Raw genomic sequence first — 17,570 nt, forward strand, 5'->3', positions numbered from 1 at the left:
GCTCTGGATTCCTCCCACTGCTCAAGACGTTCTGGGGATGTAGGTTAATTGGATGTAAATTTGGCGGCATGGGCCAAAATGGCCTGTTACTGTGCTGTATGTCTAAATTTAAAAATAAAAGCATGAGTACTAAAGCTTGAAGATCTGCAAGGCATGTTTTGCAAAGCAGTAGGTTATTTGAAGGGGCTGCCAGAGGATATGGTAGAAGCAGATATGATAGTAGGATTTAAGAGGCTTTTAGACCAACAACGGAGGGGTATGATCATGTACTGGAAGAGATTTAGTTTAATTTGACATCATGTCCAGCAGAAACATCGTGGGCTGAAGGGGCTGTCCCTGTGCAGTACCATTGTTCATTCTATTTCCTATATTTCAAGTGATTGATGTTATTTAGCTGTGCAGTTTCAGGACAGAATGTGAGGGGAAAAAAAAGAACAAACCAAGTCTCAATGTGGCGAGGCAAGAGATGATTGTGGACTTTAGGAGTATGAAGATCAACCACTCTCCACTACTTATCAATGGCTCAATTCTTGATGTCCATATAACAGGCAACCTATCCTGGACTCACATCATCTCTTCATTAGTCAGGAAGGTGCAGCAGTGCCTACACTTCCTAAGGAGGCTGAGGAGAGCAAGGTAATCATTATTTAATGATGGGAATATAATAATTAGTTAACATGACAATCCCACAAAGACAATCCTACCTAATCCATTTCAGAGATATTGGCTCAGGACTACATTTTGCATGATTCTGGGAAGAACTTCTTCAAAACAGCCTTTGAATCTGTTACATCCATCTGAAAGAGCATCAGGTTAATATTTAATCAAAAGTATTGGCTAACACAATAGTGCAATACAAATTTCATATTCAAACCCTGGAATGGGACTTCAACCCACAACTTTCTGACTTAGATGCAAGACTACTAATTGTGCCAGAACGGATATTATGGACAGTCTTCCAATAAAAGTAATGGTACATTTAATAATATATAGAAGACATAAAAAATTTATGTTAATGTTCAAAGACTTCAGACATCAAGATTCTGTGTTAAAAATAGACCAAGACTTTGAAAGAGAAACTCTACATTTATTATGTATGAGAAGAGTAAAGATACAAAATTATCAAGGGTCATAGATTTTTCAACAAATCTCTTGAAATCCAACTAATTATGTAGATGAAGCAAAGAAAAATGCAAGACAGTGTTTAAAACAGAAGCTCAAATTTGAGGTGCAGAAGATTATGCTGAGCTCCTGGTTCCATCCTTGCACGAGATCTCCACACAATTCAATTGTTTTCAGTTACAATAACAATTAAAGCTGCTTTTCTACTGTTGCCCAATGTAGGCCAATTTTTTTTAAAAAGAAAATGTATACACAATAAAATATAGCATCAGAACATATCAAACATATGTTTTTTAACGCCATTCTAAATGGTAACATTTGTTGCACATGTATTAACTTTCAGTTTCTACATTTTCTCAATATAGGTCATACACTCTGAAAAGAATGTTCAAGTCTGGAAATGTATGCATTTCATTTTGGAACAAGTTTCAGTTTAAAAGATTGCTAAAGTTAGGAGTCATCTTGCAGGTATTACACTGTGGAAAAAATATTATTGACAAGATAAAAACAACATTTGAACTGCAGCCTTGGTGTCCTCTACAACCTAATTGCCAATTTAAAGAACAAGTTAAAATCAATATGAAAAATCAACAAACATCAATATCTATTCCTGTTAAATGTTACATTAACTGAATATTATCCCCATGAGTGTTTACAAGATCCTTCACTAAACCATCTCTACAAATCTAAATGAACAGTTACTGATGAATGCATTTTCACACGTTGACTTATCAGTTTGAAAAGATCACATCACATGTTATTTACAAAAATTAGTTCTATTTGCCATATTGATCATCTAAACCACAGTGGCTATTCAAAAACCGAACACAGAAATGAGACAGGCAATAGACACAATCAGATATTTCTGGAGTAGAATGTATGCTGCAATCATATACACATCCTTATTAGAAATTTCTGTAAAGGTGGAGAGTTTTGCGGCTCATTTGCATGCAATAGAAAGAATCTGTTTCAACTAGTCAAGTGGCTCCTCAAAATTCCAAGGATCTGAAAAAATCCTGCTAGAGACCTAAGACAAATACTACTTGAATTAGGTCTGTTAATTGTGGTAGTAACAAAAAGTTATAATCATATTATTGGGCATATGTGTGATAATTTAAAGATGTATGTCAGAGATTGTCACCTTACAGGCTTCAATCCTAAGGCAATCATTTGCAACTGCTCCTCCATATCATGGGTTCACGTCATTCTCCAGAGAACTCAGATTAAGAAACAAAACTGTGCAAAAGAAAGGGGTACAAGCTTCTTAGTTATCAATGGTCTGAGCCAGAAAGGCATGTCCATCGCACCACTTACTATTCTAAACCTTTTTTTTAGTCTTAACCTTCAGTCACTTGCATGAACATAAAATACTTAAAACAAAACATATTGGGCCCTAGAGCTCAGAAATATGGACTGCTGTTTTAATAAAAACATCTTGCTTAAAATTATGCAGATCCAAACACAAACAGGAAAACTGGCCTCCACTCTAACATTCATTGACCCGGAGACCACCTAACACTGTTAGATGACATCTTCTTTAAAAATCTCAAAGCCTTCTTCATTATCTTCTGCAGCAGTAAATTCATTAGGTTTCAAACTAAGGGAAAGCAAAAAAGTAAACAGACAAAAGTTTAAAACAAGCCAATGTGTTCACTGTTACACTAAACATAACTTTTAGAATCATTCCTGCTAAAGCATTCTCACACATTTCCTCATTACTGAATGACAAATTAAAGCTGATTTCAAAGCAATGTACTTGGGTGTAAATACAAATAATGTGGTCTATACACAGAGAACAAATGATATATTTTGGGCAATTATCTTGCTATTATACCGTGCATCTTGGCGCCTCACAGTTTGGCGGGCAGCAGCCTCCTTTGAAGAAGACCGCAGAGCCCACCTCACTGACAAAAGGCAAAGGAGGAAAAACCCAACACCCAACCCCAACCAACCAATTTTCCCTTGCAACCGCTGCAATCGTGTCTGCCTGTCCCGCATCGGACTGGTCAGCCACAAACGAGCCTGCAGCTGACGTGGACTTTTTTACCCCCTCCATAAATCTTCGTCCGCGAAGCCAAGCCAAAGATACAAAGTGAACTGTGTGCAACCAAAGCAATAAACAATTCTCACTCATCTTATAGAGTACTTACAAAGTCTTCAAAAAGATTTAAAAATATATTTATACAGTACATTTCCGATTATCCAAAATGGTTGGGACTGGATCTATCTCATTTTCAGATGTTTTGGAACTTGCTCTAAACCAGTCAAGTAGCATCAGAATACTTGTATTGGCTGTCGCGTATCCAGACACCTCCCCATGCAGTCGCTGATCCCAGACACCTCCCCACCATCGTTGCCAATTCTGCCCAGGAGCCCAAGGTCTCTGGTCCTGTCCAGGAGCCTGAGGTCTCACCTCATCTATCAGCGGTAAGAGATTGCACAGGGACTGTCCTCCAGCAGAATTTCAGCGATACCGCTGAAAGGATATTTGTCAGAGGGAGTGGCTCTGGCGGGCAAGCGAGGAGAGAGAGCACAGCTTGGGCAGGTGAGCGGGGAGAGAGCGTGGCAGGAGTGGGCGAGAAAAGTGGCAGTATGGCTCGGGTGGGCAAGTGGGGAAAGAGCATGGCTCGTGCAGTTGAGAGAGTGCAGTGTTCAATTCTAATTCTGTGAATGCCACAATGCAATTTATCACAAAGTTCCAGTAACTCATGGCAAAAAAAATGACAATTTATAAGTAAATAATTAGTGCTATCCTTTCGTTCAGTGTGTAACCTGTGGCTAAATGTCTCCATGATAAAACTGATTCCCTGTAACCCCACTTGAGCACAGTGGGTACATTTTTTCAACTTCTTTTCAAATTGGGACGTCATGTCTCACCCGAAAAAACTTTCAGATATTTGGAATTTTGGTTGATCCATTTTTTGGTTAATCGGAAACATGCAGTATATGCACAAAGCAGTTTTTATATTTCATGATCAAAAACTGATTAAAAGTCTATTAAATCCAAAACATACAAGATTTTGTTAAGATGACAAATTAGCATCCATGTAAAACCATTCAGCCAACAGTATGGACTGCCTTCATAATAATCATCCAAAAAAAAATTGATGCAAAATGAAATAGTTAATTATCTTCCTATTCATATTTTATCTTCTTAAAATATTACTGCAACTGTGCCGGCAAAAAACACTCAAGGATATTGGTGAACTTGTAGGTTTGTAGAATTTATATGTGAAAATCCTGGTTTTGGCCAAAATGTAAATAAGAAGCTGTGACAATGGATAAATATCATTCAAAGGAAATGGAACAAATGTCTACATTTCAAACAAAACATATGAGTGATTATGGGATAGCACCATTTATTTGATATATTAGAAAAAAGTATTGGACAAAGTGAAGGAATTCCTTAAATGTGTGTAGAAGAGATGTTTTTTGATCATTGTTTCCAACCAAAAAACAGTCTGGTTTTAGAGAATAAATGGAGTATATTTTCAGTGAGACAAATTTGGGAATCTGTGAACACAACCATCATTCAGCCTGGAAAAGTTAAAGTGTATTGAAAGGTAAACAAACTCAATAAAAGAGGACAAGTTTCAGAAAGTTAAAAAAAGATCTGGACCAGGTATATTAGAAACTAAGTCTAGAGAAACACAAAAGTTGCCGATGCAGTAACCTTGAGCAAACAACAAACTGCTGGAGGATCCCAGAAAGTTAGGCAGCATCCATGAGAAAAAATGGTCAATGTTTTGGGTCGAGACACTTTATCACGACTCAGATCAAAAAGATGAAATTACATATATATAGGAACTAGGGAGTAGTCTAGAGTTGATAAAGTACAGGATGGAAAGAATGAGAAATGGAGGAGAAAGACTGGTTGTGATTATTTTTTGAAGACATACAACACGGTAACAGGCCATTTTGGCCCATGAGTCTGTGCTGCCCAATTTACATCCAATTAACCTACACCCCTGATGTGTTTCGAACAGTGGGAGATAACTGGCGCCCCCAGGGAAAACCTAGGCACACTGGGAGAATGTACAAACCCGATCACTGGCATTTTGCTAACAGTGCTGCCTATTTTGTACTAAAAAGATGTATTTGAATTTGAGCAGAATAACCTATTCACTAAACTGACCGAAAGGAAATTAACCTGCAACATCAGTAATGAAGAAGCAAACAGAAGAACTCTGTGAACCCAGATTCTTAATATAGGCTGACATATAGAAGCAAAAGCACTTGACTGCTTAAAGATTGGTCCATCCAAAGCACCCAGCACCATAATAATAATCCACCAGTCACATTATAACAAAGAAACATGCTGATTTAATAGTGCAGATTCAGAAAAGTCTGCCAGACAACAATGGCGACTATCCCCATTTTTGATCAACATAAAATTACTGATAATGGTCTGAGATATCTATGCTGAAACATGTATTAATGCCTTGTTCAGTAAAATCACCATTATCCGGAATTCAAGCAACTGCCAAAAAAAATGCGGCAAATAAATAGGTAAATAATTCAAACGTTTAAAATTAGCACCCACCTAGCAGTTAGTTCACCAATCCATGCAACATGCAATTTGGCACCTACCAATCCCCAAAGGTGCCAGATAACAGGGGTTTTACTGTACGTTGGGTTCCAGAAAAAGAAAACACTCCGCCTTATGAAGAAATTGCCCTACAGAATGTTTAATGTTCAATATTTTTCAGTATAATCATTAACTATGGAGATTATGATTCAGCACAAAAAATCCAGACAATGGCAACTAATTAAGTAGTTTTGAAACCAGTGTCAAAAAAATTCCATGAAAAAACACATATGCTCATTAGCTGTTCTATAGGTTCACAACTACCATCAAGAAAATATAATGCCATTTTAGCCTACCATATATATGATTGCGTTGAGTGACTGGTGAACTAAGGGTGAGGCGTGCCAATTTTAAACTTCTATTTAAAAAAAAATCTAACCACTTCCCTGATCATACAAGAATCCGCCTTAAACAGCAGAACTTGACCCAGTTCAATACCATTAACAGTTCTATGTGGTTTGCAGAATGCAGAATATTAAAAAAACACTGGGGTAATCCTTTGCATTAGAGTTTTCTATTATAAAACTATGAATTTTAAACCAGTACTTGATTATGTCATCATTTTAGTTTGTGAAAAATCCTTTGACTATAATCTTCTGACCTATGCTTGCAATTTGAATTATTTCCAAAAATACAAGTCCCTTTCAAACTTCAGCTGCATGTTGATTATTGAGGAATTCATAAGATTTGTTTAAAAAAAAAATTCTCCAACCCTAACCCTTCAATACAAATCTACGAACTTGGTTGTTGTCTTCATCTTTAATAATATTCTATAGCCTCTTTCTACAACTCATCTGGCATTTTTCTAAGGAGGCTTAGCTACTTCTACTGGACCATCCTACTAATCTCTCCATCTAGTGTACCTGCTGCAGGCCATTCATGCTTACTTTCTTCCCATCTAACTCCCAATTTCTGCTGCTGATTCTTTACTCTCAGTAACAGTCTCCCTTCACATTTGACTCTGCAACATGCAGATAACAGATCATTACTATTTCAGATACTTACCACAATATCACAGCTGTGATGAAAATGTTGTTGATCCAACTAACATATAGTAAGTAGTATTTCAGATTTTATGAAGCAACCTACTCAGATCAACAATTTCACCAAGATAGACACATAAATATAATTCAACTCAGCTCATTTATTTTTAAATGTGTACTTTACAACACAATACCTGCACACACCAGATTACTAATTAGAGCAGCCTGGTTAGTGCAACACTATTAGAGCGCCAGCAACCCAGGTTTGAATCTGGCACTGATGGAAGGAGCCTACAGTTTTCCTCAGGACCTGCATGGGTTTTCTCCGGGTGCTCAGGGTTTCTCCCACCCTCCAAAATGGATGGGGTTGAAAGGTAAATTGGATGTTAATGGGTTTCATGGGGTGGATGGGCCTTCTTTCACATTATATCATTAAAATTTAAAAATATCAAAAAGTAATGTATAAACATTTAACTACATTTATACAATTAATAAAGGATAATAGGTGCAGTTGCAGTGTGCTTAAACTGGACACAAAACAAATTAGGTTTCTTTAAATTTAACATATTTTTCTTGTTCCTATATTGACTGTAATGTGATGTTGAGAACAGGATAACTTATAGATCTGCTTAAAGAAAATAGGCAAATGTACTTACTGGTTCTGGTGTTTAGTTCCCTGGATGTGTGCCTGATACTGCTCTATTGAGTTCAGTACAATGTTACAGGTGTTACAGGGGTAGCCTTTAGCAGAAGCAGCTGTGAAAGATTACAATTTAGTTACCTGCCATTGTATTTAGACAAAAACTTGCAAAATCCAATTAACTGCCAATAAAGCACATTTTTAAAAAGTTGAAATGTTGTCATTGTCTACTCAGCTAGACAGTTTCCCTTTCTTACCTGTTCCAATTTTATCCCAACACTAAGTTTTTATTCATGCTCCATAACATGGTAAAACTGCTCCAAAGAAATCTAACATGGCAATTACACGAATGTTATGGAAAATGGCATTTTTCAAAAAAGATCACTTTACTATGGGTATGAGACAAAGGAGCATCATGGGCTATAAGCTATGGTTAATTAAAATGAAAACAGATGGTCCATTCAGCATCTATAAAATGAAGATTGGCAAATACATTTTATGCACAAATCCCTAATCTTTACCAATGTTAACAAATTCACAATCATTTGCATAAGGGAAAAGATCAACTGGTTATCCAAATGCAGTGTGTTAATCTTGCATGGCATACATTGACAAAATGGTGTAAAATCTATGAAATATCAACATTGGAGTTTCATATAAAAATGTGATGAGGAAATACAAGTGTAAAGGGACAAAAAATCATTTGGTTAGGCGGGAAACTTTAGATTTAACATTGACCAAAAAAAAAGCAAATCAGTTCACATGGTAAAGACAATAATCTTCCACAATGCTTGAATCAGTGCTTTTCTCATGAGAAAAATACTTTAGACTTTCACCACTGAAGTTATGGCTGGCATACATCCCAATTCCATTTCCTTGACATGGATCCATATAATTTACAGTGCTTGTAGAGAATACATTCATAATAATCAAATAATCCTTAAAAAAATTGGTCGAACAGTTTTTCTTGCCATGTTTTAATTTCTACTTTGTAGTTCAATAACTCATGCACATTTTGCAATTATTTGAAATGCTGGTTCTCTTTCTCTTCCAACCATAATCACATGAGATACTGCAGATGCTGGAATCTGAATAAAATCTTCATTTGGCTTTCAGGCTTCAGTTCCAATGGAAGGATTGACACCAAATATACCATAATTTGCCTTTTCTTTTACAGATTGTGACCAACCATTTGTGCATTTTCATAATTTCTTACTTTTATTTAACATTTCCAATATCTGAATTTTTTTCTTTTTATCGTATATTTAGGCGTACAAGTCGAGTCGTGAAACCCAAAAAAAAATCTCCAAAAAATGGGGGTCAATTTATACACCGGATATACTTTTGAGACCTTAAATTCAGCTCAAAATTCAGTCTGTGCTGATCCGGCGAATAAGACAACCCTTGAAAAACCGATTTGGCATATAAGTTGACCCTAGAAAAAACAAAAATAAAACCCAACTGCGTCAGATTTTCATTGAGATTTTTATTGAAAACAACACACTTAGCACCCTTCAAAATCGCTATCATTGTCTGTAAACAACACATTTAGAACCCTTCAAAATCACTCTCGCAATCATCGTCTGAAGCAAAGATGGCAGCAAGCATATCCATACTCTCACTGTTTAAACAGTCATCATATGGGTCCCAGTCTGTATCTGATGAGGCGATTTCAGCTTCATCCTCAGTGTCCCACAATAAATCATCTTCCATGCCATCAATTCCCCAAGATATATTGCAATATTTAAATGATTTTTTCACAGTCTCTACTTTAACTTTGTCCCATGCCTTGAGCACAGTTACATAGCATATCAAGTGATGCAGCATGCATTGCCCTGCCTTTTGTAAACAATTTTTCTGCACTCGACATCCATGCATTTTATTCCTCTTGTACATGGCTTGTTCAAGCAGACCTCGATAGGTTGCAATATAGACATCAAACCACCCAGGATAACCACCATATATAATGTAGTGCTAATCTACTTTTAGAGTCCTCAGTTAAGTGGCCACGAAACATAACCAGCCCAGCAAATTCCGTTCTTCTATCCATAATTTTACACTATTTTCATTCCTCTATCCTTTTTCATGAAAATGTACAAAAATACCTGCAGGGAATTCATTTTTGGTTTAATTTTGTGCTAGAATTTTACCATGGGTCTTAACTTTGTCCTGTCAGCCATGCACGCGAAAACCACGGTAAACCTAGTCCTTTCATGGCCTGCAATTTTGGTTTGCAGTTTTAACACCTTTCCATTCCACTGTTCTATTGCCCATAATGTCAAAATTAATGGGGATTTCATCCATGTTTCTGATATTTGCCAATGCAAACGGGTGTTTCTGTCAGTTCCGTATAATAAACTAGTGAAAACTTACAACTTTATGATCAATATCTTTTGGTAGTTTATGTGTAATTTTTGTTTTTTGGCGTAATACCAGACTTTTCCTGTTCATGAAACAAATTGCACCAGCCTACTGTAGCCTCAAAATCATCACTGAGGTCCAGGTACGACTTGGCCTACCGCAGTGCAAATGTTTTATTTCGGTGCCTCCGTTCACTTACCCATTCTGCAACATGATTTTCCAACTCTAACCAATCAGTGATTCCTTTTCTCAAAGAACATTGCCTTTTTGGTATTTTTCTTAAGTATCTTCTTTCTTCCTCCAATCTCTTACCAACTTCTCATGTACATCAAATTTTCTTGCAGCAGCGCAGTTCTTGGTTTTCTTGGTGATTTCTATCACTTTCAACTTAAAGCTTGCTTCATATTTTTGTCGCATGCCTTGTTGTGTTGAGGGACCCTCCATGATAGCAATCATCTCCAGCCAACGCCCAGCAGATCAATCCATGTGATCTATGGGGGTCGACGTATATACTGGTCAACGGCCCATCTCAGTAATCGCAAGCTTTGGGAGGGGTTGACTTATACGCCGGTCAACAGGGCACCTCAAGTAGCCAGAAAATTGAGGTCAACTTATATGCCAGATGTACCATAAAACCCTTAAAATGAGGTTAAAGGAGGGGGGGGGGTGTTGACTTATACGCCAAAAGATACAGTACTTTATTGCACATGATTAACTGGTTTGTCCTTTTGCAAATGTTTACATTCAAGTGCAAAAAAATTTAAATAATGTATGAGGCTGTTTTGAGAAAAGAAACTAACCACAATTTTAAATTAATGGAAGATATTTTATATATTTATCAAACTCTGAAATGAATTCATCGTTTTAGTCACTCACTGTGAGCTAGACATTCATTTCATTCCAGTTAAATGTTTGTCAGATACAGGAGAGCTGAGGTAGAGACTGCCCAATTGAGACTCTCATCTCAGATATTTTCTAGAGGCCAACTGTTACAAGAGAAACGGCATCAAGAATCTAAAATTATTCAAGTGCATAAATGCAATTCATTGCAGCGTGAGGTAGTAATGTCTATACAAGCAACACAAAATAGATTCATAGCAAACTGTCAATCATTCACTAAATTGAAAAATCAGGCCTAGTGTAAAATCAGAAGGTGACACACTCTTCTGACATTAACCAATTTCACCAAGACATTACATTTTCTGCTATTCCTACTGCTTGACTATCAGGTACAACAGCCACATGTAAACTTAATTATCCAGAAGTCAGTGTGTAGTATACAGTAACAGAGGTATTCAGGAAAAAAAAGTTTTAACTTTTAAAAGTTAAAGTTTAAAAGACCAAGGACATACCTTGGTCTATCTTTTCTGAAGAGAAATCAGTTAGCAGCACCATGAGAACCTTTTTTGCAACAAAAGATCATCCCAAAACTGAACTACACTTTACGACTTAAATCTTTGGAGAAGATCTTTAGAGGGATTCAAGTTCTGAAATCTGAAATGAATGATAACAGGGGACAAAAAAAAAATTCTTGGAACTAGGTAAGTACCACTGTGGTATTAAAATTGCCAAATGAAAAATTCACACTTGTATGTTTTGAAGGGAACTTAAAAATTTTTATTTTTATTTTCCATCATTGTCATTCATAGTTCTGTAGCAAGTGAACCAACAGGAATCTTCACAGAAGTTTAAATAATGACAGTTGGCACACAATCACAATTACTATCTGAAGTCATGTCTCCCCGAGTTCTTTGTGCCCCCTGGCCACTGGGAACTCCTGATCCTGCGGGGACCCGCAACTACAGAACGCCCACGGGATCAGGAGTTTGATAATGGGATGTCATGGCTCACCACATAACACCCCCCACCCCCCAAACCAGAACCGGAATTCAGAGGTGACACTGCAGTCTCACCGATACAGCTAGAACGGGCTGGCGGATGCCTCCTGTGCCGGGGCATGCCACCCGTACCGGCTGATCTAGGTCCACATATGTCAGCTTAAGGCGAGCTACTGAAACCATTTCTGGCCTGCCGCCAATGTCTATAACAAACGTAGAGCTGTCATTCCGTACCACCTTGAAAGGATCTTCATATGGCTGTTGCAATGGCGTCCTGTGTGCATCCCTGCGCAGTCCTTGAGTTCAGGCAGAATGTATGAAGTCGTAGTTAGATGCTGGGTGGCTGGGATAGGCGCCATTGTACCCACCTTCTCCCTTAAGTGTGTGAGTACCGAAGTGAGAGATTGCTGCTGCCCATGTGCTGGAATGAAATCCCTTGGGACCATTAGGGAGGACTCCAAAATCCAATTCTTCGGAGGATGTAGCTAGATCTTCCACTGAGGATACAGTTGCCTAAATGTACCCAAGACAGTTCATCTATCCAATCTGCCATGAGAGCCATTTTCATACAAAGGTGAAAACATTCCTCTAAGCCATTGGACTGGGGATGGATGATAGTCCATCGACCGATGTAGTTGTGTGCACAGCAACTGTGCAATGTGGACCATAACCTGAATGTAGACTGAGCTCTTCTATCAGAGGAGATATGCATGGGTAATCTGAAACATGCTATCCAACTAATGATGAGGGGTCTTGCACAAGCTGAGGTAGAAGTATCGGAAAACAGGACAACCTCTGGCCATCTCGTTAACCTAAACGTGCCAACGATACCCACATGTATGTGATCATCAGCAATGGTGAAGGACCAGCTGAACCGCGACAAGCCAAAATTGAATGGAATTGTCCAAGACCTATACCCAAATGTCTGGATGCTGCTGTTGTTGGTGGCCATGAGAGGAGGGCCCTTCTTTCCTGAACATGTGTCTGGGCCGGAGGAGGGAAACACGCTAACCTCCACTCCAGTGTTGACCAAGAATCGCCAGCCTGAGTGTCGATCCCAGAGGAAAAGGAGGTATTCTTGTGGCTGGCCATCGCAGCCACTTCCAACAGCCAGCCTCAGCGTTTCCCGGATGCATGCAGGGGGGACGGCAGCAGCGGGCTGCAGCTTCCCATCTCTGATGGTAATAGCACAACTGCTGTCTGCATTGCGTCCATTCAAGTTTGACACCACACCGCTATCTGGAGTAGCAAATGGACGTCTTTTAGCACTTGCTTGTGAAAAAGTTGCTTGAAAAGCAGATAGGATTGTGTCCATCTATGAGCACCAGCATCTTGTTAATTAATTCGGAAAGAGTGCAATCACCCAGGCCATCCATATAGAGAAGTTGTGCTGCCACTTTGAGTTGGGAAAGTACAAAAATACGTATGAGCAGGAGTTTGATGGCTTCATATCTGTTGCTGGCTAGAGGCTGGCGTAAGAAATCGACAATAGGCCCCACGGTGTTTTGATCCAGCGCTGCAATGACATAGTACTTCATTGCATCAGCGGTAAACTGGCGTAGATGGAACTGGGCCTTGGCCTGCTTGAACCAGACCTGTGGCTGGGAGGTCCAAAATATTGGAAATTTGAGCTGAACCAACAAAATTGTTTCATGGAATCTTCGCAGGAGTTTAAATAATTACAGTTGGCGTGCTATCATAATCACTTGACCTCAAGTCATGTGCCTCCCAGAGTTGTTTGTGCCTCCCCCCCTCCCCCCAGCCACTGGAAACTCCTGATCCTGCGGAGGCCCCCAACTAAGGATGCCAGTTTGATAATGGACTGACGCGGTTTGCCAAAACGATAGAATTTTACAGTTTTAAGTGATCAGATATGGAGGTTTGAAACTGGACAAAGAAATGTTAATTTGGTCCCTAGTAAACAAAACTTCTGAGACTGGTGCACAGATTTGACCCAAGGCTTTAATTTGATATAACCTTTAATAATGTGATATTAATTTATAATTCAAATTGTCAAAAGTGATCCATACATGTTAATCTCCACCATTATTTAGCTATGTCATACGAGTATATATGAGTGTATTTGGGCAGTGTGGAATGGAAAGGCCTGTTCCCATGCTGCATCTCTAAATTAATATTTTAAAAAAATGTAATCGGAGAGAAATATATTTAGGGAAATGCACCTGAGGTTCATCACAGTAACAGTACAATTCACTACAAAGCTAGCTAGTACTTCAACTATGACAACAAAACTGCATGATTTGAAATCAATTTATAATCTCTGGCCACTAATGATTCAGCTATTGTCTTAAGAATCAATCTAATAAGATTATAGTTTCAATTCTTGTCAATGTTCTTCAATATAAAATATGGCATGGAAGGAGTAATTTGCAAGAATTATTTAAAAAAAAGGCAAAATGGCAGATATACAGATTCTTAGTGGAACTGCATATAGTGTACACCTTAGCTTTTGTCTCTCACAGAAAATATTCTGTGTGGACAACTAACAAAGGTATTACAAGGTACACATGGAACTATACCTCAGCAAGAATGCAAGAGGTGCATTTCAAAGAGTACACAATTGTACACATATCAAATAATGTAGTTAAAAACAAGTATGCCCCTTTCTGGATTCATAATGTCAGATGGGCTGAGTCAGAGTGGTAAGGCTCAACAGGTTTTGGCTCAACAGGTAAGATGCAAGGGATGGTAGAAGTTGAAGTAAGAAAAGGCCACCATATTCAAGGAACTAAAAGGACTCAGCAGGTAGGCACAGGTAAGGGCAGGTTTTAGATATATATTTTTCTTCTAGTCATACACAGTGGGAATGGCAGCCCAGGTAGGGGAATGCTTCGCTTGCAGAATATGGATTGTCAGGAGTATCCCTGATGACTTCATCTGTGAGAAGTGCATCCAGCTGCAACTCTTGACAAGCCGAGTTAAGGAATTGGAGCTGGAGTTGGATAAACACCGGATCATTTGGGAGGCAGAGGGGTGATAGACAGGAGTTACAGAAACACTATCACACCTAGGAGGCACAGGGTAGATGGGTGACAGTCAGGAGAGGAAAGGAAACAGGCAGGAAGTGCAGGGCACCTCTGTGGTCATTCCCCTAAATAACAAGTACACTATTTTGGATACTGTTGTGGGGAGCAAGAAAAAACAAACTACCAGGGACAAGCTACAGCGATCTGGCACGGAGTCTGGTTAAGAAGGGAAGGGAGAAGAGGCAAACTGTAGTGATAGGAGATTACATAGTCAGGGGGACAGGTAAGAGGTTTTGTGGAAGAGATCCCAGATGGTGCGTTGCCTCCCTGGTGTCAGGGTGCAAGATATCTCAGATTGAAGATATCTCATGGCATTCTCAGGAGGGAGGGTGAGCAGCCAGATGTCGTGGTCCATGTAGGGTCCAAAGATGTAGGTAGGAAGAGTGAAGAGGTCCTGCAAGGAGAGTTCAGGGAATTAAGCGCTAGGTTGAAGGACAGGACCTCCAGGGTTCTCAGGATTGCTACCCGTGCCATGTCCTAATGAGGTTAGAAATAGGATAATGGAGCTTAACACATGGGTAAAGACATGGTACAGGCAGGAGGGCTTTGGGTTCTGGATCATTGGGCTATCTTCCAGGGAAGGTGGGACCTGTTCTTACAGAATGGATTGTATCTGAATTGGAGGAGGACTAATATCCTTGCAGGAAGGTTTGCTAGTGCTGCTCCAGTGGATTTAAACCAGATATGCAGTGGCATGGGAACCAGAGTGCCACAGCGGATAGAGTGGAGGAGGGAAAAGGCAATGTGAAAATTGCACGCACCATTAGAAGTCAACGGTTTATGCATGGTGGAATGTTCTCAGGTACATCTATTTCAATGCAAGGAGTAATGTAGGAAAGGCAGACAAGCTTAGAGCATAGATTTACATGTGGAATTATGGCATTGTGGCCATTAATGAAACTTGGTTGCAGGAGGGCCAAGCTTGTTCCAGGCTTCATTTTCTTTAGACGTGATAGAACAGTGGGGAATATGAAAAGGAAAGGAGTGGTATTGCTTGTCAGAGAAAATATCATGGCTGTGCTCAGGCATGATAGACCAAAGGGCTCATCTATTGAGGCTATATGGGTGGAGCTGAGGAACGGGAAAGGTATGACTGCATTCATGGGTTTATAGTATTGACCGTTCAACAGTCAACGAGAATTGGAGGAGAAAATCTGTAGAAAGATAGAGATAGCTGCAGGAAACAAAAGTTATGATAGTAGGAGATTTTAATTTTCCATATATTGGGACTGGGACTCCCATATTGTAAAAGAGCGGGACGGTTTGAAGTTTCTCAAATGTGTTCAGGAAAGTTTTCTAAATCAATATATAGAGGTACCAACTAGAGAGAGTGCAATACTGGATCTTTTATTACGGAATGAAACAGGACAGTTGACAGACCTATGTGTCGGGGAACATTTTGGGTCCAGTGATCATAAAGCCATTAGCTTCAGTCTGGGCCTCGGGTTGAGATTCTAAATTGGAGAAAGGCCAATTTTGAGGAAGTGAGAATGTGTGGATTCGGATGTTATTTTTGGGCAAGGATGTCCGAGGTAAGTGGAGGACCTTCAAAGGTGAAAATTTGAGAGTACAGAGTTTATAGGTTCCTGTCAGGATTAAAAGCAAGGTTAGAGGGCATAAAGAACTTTAGTTTTAGAGGGATATTGGAGATCTGGTTCAGAAGGTGTAGCAGGTATAGGCAACATGGAGCAAATGAAGTACTTGAGGAGTATACAAGATGCAAGAAAAACCTCATGAGAGAAATCAGGAGGCTAAAAGATGACATGAGGTTGCTTTGGCAGACAAGGAAAATCCTAAGGGTTCTTAAAGGTATAGTAAGAGCAATAAGATAGTAAGGGATAAAATCAGTCCCCTTGAAGATCAAAGTGATCAGCTTTGTATGGAGCCAAAAGAGATGGGGGAGATCTTAATTTTTTTCTTTTCATCAGTATTCACTCATGAAACAGGCAGAGTCATGGGAAGTAAGGAAAACAAACAGTGAGGTCATGGAACCTATACAGATTAAAGAGGAGGAAGTGCTTGCTGTCTTAAATCAAATCAGGGTGGATAAATCCCCAGGGCCTGACATGAGGGAGGCTAGTGCAGAAATTGCAGGGGTTCTGGCAGAAATATTTAAAATGTCCTTAGCCATGGGTGTGGTGCTGGAGTATTGGAGGGTAGCTCATGTTGTTCTGTTGTTTAAAAAAGGCTCCAAAAGTAACCCTGGAAATTATAGGCTGGTGAGCTTGACTTTGTAGTAGGTAAATTAATGCAAGGTGTTCCAAGAGATTGGATATACAATTATTATGATAGCCAGGGACTGATCAGGGACAGTCATCATGGCTTTGTGCATGGTAGGTCGTGTTTAACCAATCTTATAGTTTTTCGAGGAGTTTACGAAGAATGTTGATGAAGGCAAGGCTGTGGATGTTGTCTACATGGCCTTGATAAGGTCCTACATAGAAGGTTGGTCAGGAAGATTCAGACTCTAGGTATTTATGGTGAAGTAGTGAATTGGATTCGACAATGGTTGGAGAGGAGAAGCCAGAGAGCAGTGACTGCTTCTCAGACTGGAGGTGTGCCTGAGGGATTGCTGCTGGGACCATTGTTGTTTGTCATCTATATCAATGATTTGGATGATAGTAAATTTGATCAGCAAGTTTGCAGATGACACTAAGATTGGAAGTGTTGTGAACAGCGAAGAAGGCTTTCAAAGCTTCCAGAAGAATCAGGACCAGTGGAAGAAGTGGCAGATGGAATTTAATGCAGACAAGTGTGAGGTGCTGCATTTTGGAAACATTCATGGTAAATGGTATGGCTCTGAAGGTGTGGTTGAACAGAGAGATTTGGACATAGAGATAAATAAGGCGGCTAGGGTTGTAAAGTGAGCATTTGGCATAAGCCTTCCAAAATCAAAGTATTGAGTATAAGAGTTGGCATGCTATGGTAAAGCTGTATAAGACATTGGTGAGGCCAAATTTGGATTAATGTGTGCAATTTTTGTCACCTAAC

The 17,570-nt window shown here is 39.2% G+C and overlaps 1 protein-coding gene across 1 annotated transcript in view; it reads right to left on the reverse strand.

Annotated features, from left to right (window-relative positions):
* Positions 1-1,066: 1,066 nt before the first annotated feature.
* Positions 1,067-17,570, reverse strand: part of LOC138743482 (zinc finger protein 346-like) — a 61,470-nt gene continuing 44,966 nt past the window's right edge. Inside the window, exons 6-7 of the mRNA XM_069898933.1 lie at positions 7,350-7,449; positions 1,067-2,719 (exon numbers count right to left, since the gene is read on the reverse strand). Of these exons, the coding sequence (XP_069755034.1) occupies positions 2,644-2,719; positions 7,350-7,449 (176 nt within the window). The 3' untranslated portion in view covers positions 1,067-2,643. The remainder of the gene's footprint in view (positions 2,720-7,349; positions 7,450-17,570) is intronic.

The sequence above is a fragment of the Narcine bancroftii genome, chromosome 9 (genome assembly GCF_036971445.1).
Source record: "Narcine bancroftii isolate sNarBan1 chromosome 9, sNarBan1.hap1, whole genome shotgun sequence".
Taxonomy (NCBI): domain Eukaryota; kingdom Metazoa; phylum Chordata; class Chondrichthyes; order Torpediniformes; family Narcinidae; genus Narcine; species Narcine bancroftii.